The 12,451-nt window shown below is 38.0% G+C and overlaps 1 protein-coding gene across 1 annotated transcript; it reads right to left on the reverse strand.

The window, feature by feature from the left end:
- Positions 1 to 2,055: 2,055 nt before the first annotated feature.
- On the reverse strand, positions 2,056 to 2,985 carry LOC140613324 (olfactory receptor 4C46). Its single transcript, XM_072791858.1, has one exon. It carries the CDS (start codon positions 2,983 to 2,985, stop codon positions 2,056 to 2,058), a length of 930 nt encoding a protein of 309 aa, XP_072647959.1.
- Positions 2,986 to 12,451: the final 9,466 nt, after the last annotated feature.

Genomic DNA, 12,451 nt, shown 5'->3' on the forward strand with positions numbered 1-12,451 from the left:
ATTTCCACCACTGGGTTCTGCTTGTTATGTTTTTTCATCTAGGAATCTTCTGATCCTATATGTCTCTCCAATGTAGCTTCATAGCACCTCGTGACTCCACTCTCTTACCATTTGTAACACTTGTAAAACTTCCTCCTGGGATTCTTTCAATGGAATCTTCACAAGGTCTGTGAAGGGAAAATCTGGTTCTCTTTTTATTCACCACTGAAGCCCCAGCAGCTATCAACATGCCTGATACATTTCTTGGGCTCAAAAATATTTGTTGATAAATTAAGGAAGGACAAAAGGAACGGATGGTATATGTTTATCCTGAGACTTGTGTTTAGAAAGAGCCACATATTTTAATAAAGATGTGGTACCAAAAACTAAACTGATTGGGACACCTGGGTCGCTCATGGTTGAGCATCTGTCTTTGTTTTTTTTTTTTAATAAAATAATTTTTATTGGTGTTCAATTTACCAACATACAGAATAACACCCAGTGCTCATCCCGTCAAGTGTCCCCCTCAGTGCCCGTCACCCACTCACCCCCCCCCCCGCCCCGCCCTCCTCCCCTTCCACCACCCCTAGTTCGTTTCCCAGAGTTAGGAGTCTTTATGTTCTGTCTCCCTTTCTGATATTTCCCACACATTTCTTCTCCCTTCCCTTTTATTCCCTTTCACTATTATTTATATTCCCCAAATGAATGAGAACAGCATCTGTCTTTGGCTCAGGTTTTGATCCCGAGGTTCTGGGATCGCATCCTCCAGGGGGCTCCCCGCTGGGAGCCCGCTTCTCCCTCTGCCTGTGTCTGTGCCTCTCTCTGTGTCTCTCATGAATAAATAAATAAAATATTTAAGAAAGTAAGCTGATTAACAAAAAATCATAACATAAGCAGGCCACATTCATAAGATACTAAAATGTCACCGAAGGTGGGAGAATACCAAGGTAAACTCTGCTTATATATTGAGAATTATAGTTTAAATTTATTTTCCATCCTTAGTATAAGCAGGAATAAAAACAAATTGTAGTTCCCCTGAGAGCCTAACCAGAATTCTCCTTAGAATTGAATCAGATAAAAGTGGGAAAGAATTCCTTAGCTTCCAGTACTACTTTCTTGCTCTTTATTTTTGAATTTTTCATCTCCTTTATACTTTTCATTCATTCATTCATTCATTCATTCACTCAATATTTATTGTGCACCAGACATCATGCTACCTCGTAGAGACTATTGTTACATAGTAGGCAAGTACTTTAGAGAAAATGACTGTATATTTAATAAATAGAATTTTCTGTCTGAAATAAAAATATTCTTTGAGTCATTACTGTTTCTGATATGGTAACAGTGTAATATGACTGATATGAGCAATAAAAAATGGTTCTGAAGCCTACAAGGGAACTTGGAAACCTGGCCTAATCTTCACTTATCCATTCAGAGGTTAAATGGCTAATGCTTTTATAGCCCTAAACAGTTACATGCCATAATGTTATAGGCAACATGTACAATCAATTGTGATATGTGAAAACAAGCAGTTATTCCTGAAAAACTATTAGGCTTTTTTGTTGTAGATAATGAACTAGTATATTTGCCTGGCATTTAACAGCATTTAAGAACATGATCTGGGAAATCAGTCAGTTCTGATTATTACTGGCTTTCCAGTGTATTGGTATCTTTCCTTTTCTCTGTTTCCTCACACGTTTCCCCTTTCTATCAGTTTCTATAATCAGTGATGATAGCAGGGCCTACCTCCTTGGATTTTTATAGAGATTACTACTTGATAACAATAAATTCTATTATTTCTTTAAGTTGTTATTAGAAGGAAAGCCTATGAATCCATATATATGGTTGAAGCTAGTAAAACTAAACCCCAATTTGGTAGAGTTTTCTGAATATGCAAAGTGGTCCTGGGTTATATTTTCTCTTTTCTTACATCCATTGCTGCTACTCTCAATACAGAATTTATGATTCATAGTGGTTAATTTATTTCTCCCTCCCTTAGGCATTCCTTGTGGAAATCATCCAAAATGTCATTTTGGCCTTTGTTTCCATTGAATCAATGTTGAGCCCCAGGCACGTTTATTTGTCACCTGAAATAGCTTTCTTACTACACAATTTCCTAATAGCATTTTTCATTTGGGCATTTCTCAAGGTATAGATTAAGGGGTTTAACATGGGAGTTATAATAGTGTAGAACACTGCAACTGCTTTATCAATGGATAATGTAGCTGCGGGTCTCATGTACACAAATATGCAGGGCACAAAGAATAGGACGACCACTGTGATGTGGGAGACACAGGTGGAGAGGGCTTTGCGCTTTGCCTCCAAGTTGTGATTCCGGAGGGAGCGTAGAATGACCACATAGGAGACCATTAAGAGGAGGAAGTTTAGCAGACAGATGAATCCACTGTTGGCAGCAACGAAGAGCCCTAAAGTGTGGGTATCAGTGCAGGCAAGATTGAGCAAAGGATTCAGATCACACATAAAATGATCTATGACATTTGGACCACAAAAGGGTAATTGGAAAATGAAGAGGATCTGTATAGTTGCATGAAGAAAGCCTCCAACCCACACCACTCCCATTAACAGGCCACACACTCGCCGATTCATGATGGTTGTGTAGTGCAGTGGCTTGCAGATAGCCACATAACGGTCATAGGCCATCACAGTAAGCAGGATGCCTTCAGCACCTCCAAAAAAATGTTCCCCAAATATTTGGGTCATGCATCCATTGTACAGGGTAGTCTTCTTTTCATGGAGCGAATCTATGATCAGTTTGGGAGTATTGACAGAGGAGTAGCAGGCATCAATAAAGGAGAGATAGGCCAGGAAAAAGTACATGGGGGATCCCAACAATGGGCTGGCAGTGATGGTGATCACAATGAGCATATTACCTACCACAGTGATGGTGTAGATGACAAAAAACACAACAAATACAATTTTCTGCATCTTTGGATTCTCTGTAAGCCCCAGTAGAACAAACTCTGTCACATTGTTCCTAATCTCCATGTGCTTCACCTGATAGTTAATTATATTGCCTGAAAAGAAAATAATTTTTATTAATGCAACCTTGAATTTGCTGAACTCACCATTCTAATATGTAATACATTCTTGGATTCTATTGAACTGTGAATTCTTTTGAGGTTGTGTGTATGTTGGAAATAAAGATTCTGAGTGCTTGAAAATTATTCAGATTGCCTCTCAGTTGAAGTTTGTTAAGATTATGGGCATATGGAACTTTTGGAAACACACAGGCAGGAGACTACATGTGCACAATAAGTCATCCCAGATGACCAAGAGTCTAAATTGAAGTAGTAGATTGTACACACCACGGTAGCCAAACCTGAGGTGTGGTGGTAGATGGATGTCTCCAAATACAGAACCTCAGACTTTTCTCTTTAATTTCTTGGAAATGGAGAACCATGGAAGGTAACTAAGAACATGATTGGGGGATAAAGAAGACTGTGAAGGGAGGAATCTTGGATTTTATTCTTGTAAAGATCTTTGTGTGCTTTGCCTGAAATGATTTGAGGTTCATTTAGGGGGTGGAAGGAAGACACAGGAATCCCAGTGGCAGACTATTCATAGTAGTTGAATAAAGAGTAACAGGGCAATGGTGATGGGAATGTATTGGATGGACACAAGAGCTACTTTCATGTAATCATAATGCATGTTTCCTAAGTCCAATGACTTTAGAATAGCTAGAAATATATACTTTTGAACAATTGATTGCTGTGTGCATGGTATGTAGCAAGTACTTTGTATACATGGTCCTTTTTCATATGATGACCTGTGTGGTTGGTATTAATATCGTTCATTTTGCAGATGAGGAAACAATCTCAGAGATAAATGTTAATAATTATAACAATGATGGTAATATTAACCAAAGCTAACTGAACACTTAGTGTGCTTTAAGTGTTTTTGCAGATATTTGGTTAGGTAAGCCTCACTACAAACCTACAGGATCGCTCATTTTAATCCCTATTTTACACATTAGGGAATAGAAGCATAGAGAAGAAGTTAAGAATCTTGCCCAATGACTGAGTAGCTAATAAAGGCTGGAGCAAAGAAAGGTCAGGTTATACTTATGGTTATACTTGTTAATTGTTGGCCCTCCAAATTTTTAATCCATGCCCTATATTGTTACTTTACAAGAAACAACAAGTTGAATTAGTCATCTCTTTTTGATATAACCATGATACTTGTAATTACTTTAATAGAATTTTAGAGGCAAGCTTATGTGCAGCAGTTTCATCAGCAGACACACACACACAATGGCATATTGGAACTCACAAATCTTAAAATGTGTTACCCTTTCATTGAACAACCCTTTTTTTTCTTGATCTCTCCTCGAGTACTAAGTCTTTCTTACCGTATCCTCTAAAGAATGGGCTGCCACATTCTTCTGCAAAATATAAAAACCAATTATCCCCGTGGTTAATTGTATTGGTTTGAAAATCAGAAAGACCAGAGTAGAATCCTTGTTCTTCCATTTGTAATTTCTTTTATCTGGGGTGCATTACCTTAGTACCTTACATCCTTGTTTCCTCATCTATAAAGCAAGAATAATAATATCCACCTTACAGGTTATCCTAATTATTTGAAACATTGACCACACTGTTTGGGACACACAAAGGACTTTCATTTAATTTTATGACTGTGATTGCCCCTACTAGATAGGAAGAATTGACAGTTTGGGTAATAATACCACAGAAATATTTAACTATGCAATGAGTTTAGGAAGGATCACCACCAATTTTACACTCAAAGAAACAATAGAGACTTGTGTCATGCATAGAAGTTAATCCCAGGAACTGTTCTCCATGCTTGTGCTTGGACAAACAGCTGGTGATCTTTTTCATTTAATTTTCATATTTGTGGGTTTGTAATGCAATAAAAATGTGTTTTCATTCTTATGATTTTTCTTCATTATTAGGAGGTGTCTTATGGTCAAAGCATGGTGCCTAGTGTCAGAAAGCAGGGTCCAACCATTTTCTTAATGAGCCCCCAATTTTTTAAGTGTCAAATTAGCTAATAATATTCATAAATCATCTTTTGAAGCATTGGATAAGGATAAATTATTCTATTAGTATGTTTGGAAAGTGTCAAAAAATAATGTGTACTATATGTGGGAAGTACTTTAATAAAGTATCAACACTATTGAAAAACTTACCTTAGCTGTCTTGGATGATCTTAGTGATGTTTGGGGGTATTCAGCAACAGTCTCATCTTCAAACTACATCTACTTGTAATAAGTAATTTTCAATATGAAAAATATGTCACACTTGGGAAGGGCCTATTCAGATAATTCACTATCAATTCAACAGTTATTAAGAAACTGTATACAGGGGATCCCTGGGTGGCTCAGCAGTTTAGTTCCTGCCTTTGGTCCAGGGCGCGATCCTGGAGTCCCGGGATCGAGTCCCACGTCGGGCTCCCGGCATGGAGCCTGCTTCTCCCTCTGCCTGTGTCTCTGCCTCTCTCTCTCTATGTCTATCATAAATAAATAAATAAATCTTTTAAAAAAAGAAACTGTATACATTAGATATGTGCAATTTTGGGTAGTATATCATTATTCCTCAATGAGTCTACTAAAATAAAAGAGTACTCTTATGAGTCCAAAATCTTTCCATTGAGCCTAACACCTCAAAACTTTTTCACAGAAAATCTATTTGAAATATGTTTTCTGGTTTTGAATTTAGAATGGATTCACTCGAAACACTACAGAGAAATAATCTATTTATGGCTTTGGTCCTGTGGAGCAAGAGGCAGACAGTGTGGAGAAATTACATTCAGGTGGTTCATTCTGCTCATGATGAATCTTGCTCTGGAGAGGTGAACAGAAACATTTTAACTTTTCCCTGTAAGGATATTTAAAGAGGTTTGCATCAAGGTTCAGGGACCTTGTCTTGGAGCTCTTGTTTCCTCTCCCAGGAATTAATTATCTCCTTTGATGGAAAGGCTTTGTCTTAGAAACAGTATTCTAAGGAGACGTATTGACAAACACTCATTCTTAGGTGGAGAATTGTATTTCCTACACTTGGAACCTAAGCCTGTGAGTCTCCTTCCCCTCTGTGTCCTGGGTTGTTCAGAAAACTGAATGCCAGGGCACTCGAATGGCTCAGGGATTGAGCATCTGCCTTTGGCTCAGGTCATGATCCTGGGACCCTTGGATGAAGAGTCTTGCATCAGGCTCCCTGCAGGGAGCCTACTTCTCCCTCTGCCTATGTCTCTGCCTCTCTCTATGTGCCTCTCATGAATAAATAAATAAAATTACAAAGAGAGAAATAAAGCCAGATTCCATGTAAATAGAAGGATGCCATAATTCCAGTGGATCTGTGATGTAGTTCCCCTGTAGGCTCACATCACAGAGGAGTTTCTCCTTAATAATCAATATTAAATCTTTTTAGGAACCCACTAATGATTCCTTAAGAGCTAGAGCAGTGAGGGCATAAGGCAAATGGACAGCCATTTTAAAGTTCTTGGACCTCTTTTTCTTTGGCTTATTGAAATATCATGAACAAATAAAGTTGTGTGAATTTAAGATGTATAACTTGATATGTTAACATAAGTATACATTGTGAAGTAATCACCACAACCAAGCTATTTAACATTTCATCACTCAGGAAAAAGAGAGAACTTTTCCTCTAAGGTCAGAAACATGACAGGGATGCCCACTCACCACTGTTGTTCAATATAATACTAGAAGTCCTAGCCCCAGCAATCAGAAATCAAAAAGAAACAAAAGGCATTCAAATTGATAAAGAAGGAGCCAAACTCTCTCCCTTCACAGATGACATGATACTTTTTGTGGAAAACCCAAAGACTCCACCCCAAAATTACTAAAACTCATACCACAATTCAGCAAAGTGGCTGGATATAAAAATCAATGCACAGAAATAAGTTGCATTTCTATACACTAACAATGAGACAGAAGAAAGAGAAATTAAGGAATCAATCCCATTTATAACTGCACCAAAATCATAAGATATGTAGGAATAAACCTAACCAAAGAAGTAAAGGATCTGTACTCTAAAAACTATAGAACACTTATGAAAGAAAAAGAAGACACAAAGGAATAGAGAAACCTTCCATGCTCATGGATTGGAAGAATAGTTAATGTTAAAATGTCTATGCTACCCAGAGCAATCTATGCATTCAATGCAATTCCTATCAGAATACCATTGACATTTTTCACAAAACTGGAAAAAGTAATCCTAAAATTTGTATGGAATCAAAAAAGACCCTGAGGTCCCTGAGCCAGAGGAATCTTGAAGAAGAAAACTAAAACTGGTGCATCTCAATGTCAGACTTCAAGCCATATTACAAAGCTGTGATCATCAAGACCGTATGTACTGGCACAAAAATAGGCACTTATGTCAGTGGAACAGAATAGAGAACCCAGAAATGGACTCTCAACTCTATGGTCATCTCATCTTTGACAAAGCAGGAAAGAGTATCCAATGGAGAAAAGACAGTCTTTTCAACAAGTGGTGTTTGGATAATTGGACAGTCACATGTAGAATGAAACCAGACAAAAATGAATTGAAAATGGATGAAAGATCTACATGTGAGACAAGAATCCATCAAAATTGTAGAGGAAAACAGAGGTGGCAACCTCTTTGATCTCAGCTGCAGGAACTTCTTGCTAGACACATCTCCAAAAACAATGGAAACAAAACCAAAAAACTATTTGGACTTCATCAAGCTAAAAAGCTTCTGCACAACAAAGGAAACACTCAACAAATCTAAAGGCAACTTATAGAATGGGAGAAGATATTTGCAAATGACATATCACATAAAGGAAAACCTTTTTTAGTATCCAAAACCTATAAAGAAATACTTAGATAATAATACACTTATACTTGGTGACTTCAATCTAGCTCTTTCTATACTCGATAGGTCTTCTAAGCAAAACATCTCCAAAGAAACGAGGGCTTTAAATGATACACTGGACCAGATGGATTTCACAGATATCTACAGAACTTTACATCCAAACTCAACTGAATACACATTCTTCTCAAGCGCACATGGAACTTTCTCCAGAATAGACCACATATTGGGTCACAAATCGGGTCTGAACCGATACCAAAAGATTGGGATTGTCCCCTGCATATTCTCGGACCATAATGCCTTGAAATTAGAACTAAATCACAACAAGAAGTTTGGAAGGACCTCAAACACATGGAGGTTAAGGACCATCCTGCTAAAAGATAAAAGGGTCAACCAGGAAATTAAGGAAGAATTAAAAAGATTCATGGAAACTAATGAGAATGAAGATACAACCGTTCAAAATCTTTGGGATGCAGCAAAAGCAGTCCTAAGGGGGAAATACATCGCAATACAAGCATCCATTCAAAAACTGGAAAGAACTCAAATACAAAAGCTAACCTTGCACATAAAGGAGCTAGAGAAAAAACAGCAAATAGATCCTACACCCAAGAGAAGAAGGGAGTTAATAAAGATGCGAGCAGAACTCAACGAAATCGAGACCAGAAGAACTGTGGAACAGATCAACAGAACCAGGAGTTGGTTCTTTGAAAGAATTAATAAGATAGATAAACCATTAGCCAGCCTTATTAAAAAGAAGAGAGAGAAGACTCAAATTAATAAAATCATGAATGAGAAAGGAGAGATCACTACCAACACCAAGGAAATACAAACGATTTTAAAAACATATTATGAACAGCTATATGCCAATAAATTAGGCAATCTAGAAGAAATGGACGCATTCCTGGAAAGCCACAAACTACCAAAACTGGAACAGGAAGAAATAGAAAACCTTAACAGACCAATAACCAGGGAGGAAATTGAAGCAGTCATCAAAAACCTCCCAAGACACAAGAGTCCAGGGCCAGATGGCTTCCCAGGAGAATTTTATCAAACGTTTAAAGAAGAAATCATACCTATTCTCCTAAAGCTGTTTGGAAAGATAGAAAGAGATGGAGTACTTCCAAATTCGTTCTATGAAGCCAGCATCACCTTAATTCCAAAGCCAGACAAAGACCCCACCAAAAAGGAGAATTACAGACCAATATCCCTGATGAACATGGATGCAAAAATTCTCAACAAGATACTGGCCAATAGGATCCAACAGTACATTACGAAAATTATTCACCATGACCAAGTAGGATTTATCCCTGGGACACAAGGCTGGTTCAACACCCGTAAAACAATCAATGTGATTCATCATATCAGCAAGAGAAAAACCAAGAACCATATGATCCTCTCATTGGATGCAGAGAAAGCATTTGACAAAATACAGCATCCATTCCTGATCAAAACTCTTCAGAGTGTAGGGATAGAGGGAACATTCCTCGACATCTTAAAAGCCATCTATGAAAAGCCCACAGCAAATATCATTCTCAATGGGGAAGCACTGGGAGCCTTTCCCCTAAGATCAGGAACAAGACAGGGATGTCCACTCTCACTACTGCTATTCAACATAGTACTGGAAGTCCTAGCCTCAGCAATCAGACAACAAAAAGACATTAAAGGCATTCAAATTGGCAAAGAAGAAGTCAAACTCTCCCTCTTCGCCGATGACATGATACTCTACATAGAAAACCCAAAAGTCTCCACCCCAAGATTGCTAGAACTCATACAGCAATTCGGTAGCGTGGCAGGATACAAAATCAATGCCCAGAAATCAATGGCATTTCTATACACTAACAATGAGACTGAAGAAAGAGAAATTAAGGAGTCAATCCCATTTACAATTGCACCCAAAAGCATAAGATACCTAGGAATAAACCTCACCAAAGATGTAAAGGATCTATACCCTCAAAACTATAGAACACTTCTGAAAGAAATTGAGGAAGACACAAAGAGATGGAAAAATATTCCATGCTCATGGATTGGCAGAATTAATATTGTGAAAATGTCAATGTTACCCAGGGCAATATACACGTTTAATGCAATCCCTATCAAAATACCATGGACTTTCTTCAGAGAGTTAGAACAAATTATTTTAAGATTTGTGTGGAATCAGAAAAGACCCCGAATAGCCAGGGGAATTTTAAAAAAGATAACCATATCTGGGGGCATCACAATGCCAGATTTCAGGTTGTACTACAAAGCTGTGGTCATCAAGACAGTGTGGTACTGGCACAAAAACAGACGCATAGATCAGTGGAACAGAATAGAGAATCCAGAAGTGGACCGTGAACTTTATGGGCAACTAATATTCGATAAAGGAGGAAAGACTATCCATTGGAAGAAAGACAGTCTCTTCAATAAATGGTGCTGGGAAAATTGGACATCCACATGCAGAAGAATGAAACTAGACCACTCTCTTTCACCATACACAAAGATAAACTCAAAATGGATGAAAGATCTAAATGTGAGACAAGATTCCATCAAAATCCTAGAGAAGAACACAGGCAACACCCTTTTTGAACTCGGCCATAGTAACTTCTTGCAAGATACATCCACGAAGGCAAAAGAAACAAAAGCAAAAATGAACTATTGGGACTTCATCAAGGTAAGAAGCTTTTGCACAGCTAAGGATACAGTCAACAAAACTCAAAGACAACCTACAGAATGGGAGAAGATATTTGCAAATGACATATCAGATAAAGGGCTAGTTTCCAAGATCTATAAAGAACGTATTAAACTCAACACCAAAGAAACAAACAATCCAATCATGAAATGGGCAAAAGACATGAACAGAAATCTCACAGACGAAGACATAGACATGGCCAACATGCATATGAGAAAATGCTCTGCATCACTTGCCATCAGGGAAATACAAATCAAAACCACAATGAGATACCACCTCACGCCAGTGAGAATGGGGAAAATTAACAAGGCAGGAAACAACAAATGTTGGAGAGGATGCGGAGAAAAGGGAACCCTCTTACACTGTTGGTGGGAATGTGAACTGGTGCAGCCACTCTGGAAAACTGTGTGGAGGTTCCTCAAAGAGTTAAAAATAGACCTGCCCTACGACCCAGCAATTGCACTGTTTGGGATTTACCCCAAAGATACAAATGCAATGAAACGCCGGGACACCTGCACCCCGATGTTTCTAGCAGCAATGGCCACGATAGCCAAACTGTGGAAGGAGCCTCGGTGTCCAACGAAAGATGAATGGATAAAGAAGATGTGGTTTATGTAAACAATGGAATATTACTCAGCTATTAGAAATGACAAATACCCACCATTTGCTTCAACGTGGATGGAACTGGAGGGTATTATGCTGAGTGAAGTAAGTCAGTCGGAGAAGGACAAACATTATATGTTCTCATTCATTTGGGGAATATAAATAATAGTGAAAGGGTAAATAAGGGAAGGGAGAAGAAATGTGTGGGAAATATCAGAAAGGGAGACAGAACGTAAAGACTGCTAACTCTGGGAAACGAACTAGGGGTGGTAGAAGGGGAGGAGGGCGGGGGGTGGGAGTGAATGGGTGACGGGCACTGGGGGTTATTCTGTATGTTAGTAAATTGAACACCAATAAAAAAAATAAATTAAAAAAAATAATAAAAAAAATAAAAAACTGCAAAAAAAAAAAAAAGAACTTATCAAACTAAACATCCAAAAGACAAACAATCCAGTCAAGAAATCGGCAGAAGACATGAACAGACATTTCCCCAAAGGAGACATACAAATGGCCAACAGACACATGAAAAATTCTCTACATCACTTGTCATCAGGAGATGACAAATCAAAACCACAATGAGATACCACCTCACACCAGTCAGAATGGCTAAAATTAAGATAGGAAAAAACAAATGGTGAGGATGTGGATAAAGGGGAAACATCTTACACTGTTGGTGGGAATGCAAGCTGGTGCAGCTACTCTGGAAACAGTATAGAGGTTCCTCAAGAAGTTGAAAATAGAACTACCCTATGATCCAGCCATTGTATTACTAGGTATTTACTCCAAAGGTACAAATGTAAAGATCCAAAGGTGCACCTGCACCTTAATGTTTATAGCATCAATGTCCACAATAGCTGGAAAGAGCTGAGATGTCCATCGACAAATGAATGGACAAAGATGTGTTTTATATAGATGCAAATTGTGTTTACACATTACATATATAATGTAATATTACTCAGCCATCAGAAAGGATGAATACTTACCATTCATGTGGAATATAAGAAACAGTGCAGAGAATCATAGGGGAAGGGAGGGAAAATGGAATAGAAAGAAACCAGAGAGGGAGACAAACCATGAGAGACTCTTAAGTATAGCAAACAACTGAGGGTTGCTGTAGGGGAGGTGGGTAGGAGGATGTGATAATTGGGTGACTGGCATTAAGGAGGTCATGTGATATGATGAGTACCAGGTGTTACATAGAACTGATGAGTTACTGAAGTCTATGCCTGAAACTAATGATGAACTATATGTTGGCTGATTGAATTTAAATAAAAAATATAAAAAAAGTCTATTCTTTAACCATTAAAATACTTTGCTATCTTTGTAAAAAATACATTTGAGTTTATTTATGAACATTCTGTTATGTTTCTA

The sequence above is a fragment of the Canis lupus genome, chromosome 21, assembly GCF_048164855.1.
Source record: "Canis lupus baileyi chromosome 21, mCanLup2.hap1, whole genome shotgun sequence".
NCBI lineage: Eukaryota > Metazoa > Chordata > Mammalia > Carnivora > Canidae > Canis > Canis lupus.

Excerpts from the sequence above, each read along its gene's own strand:
- LOC140613324 (XM_072791858.1), bottom strand. The coding sequence starts at position 2,985 with ATGGAGATTAGGAACAATGTGACAGAGTTTGTTCTACTGGGGCTTACA.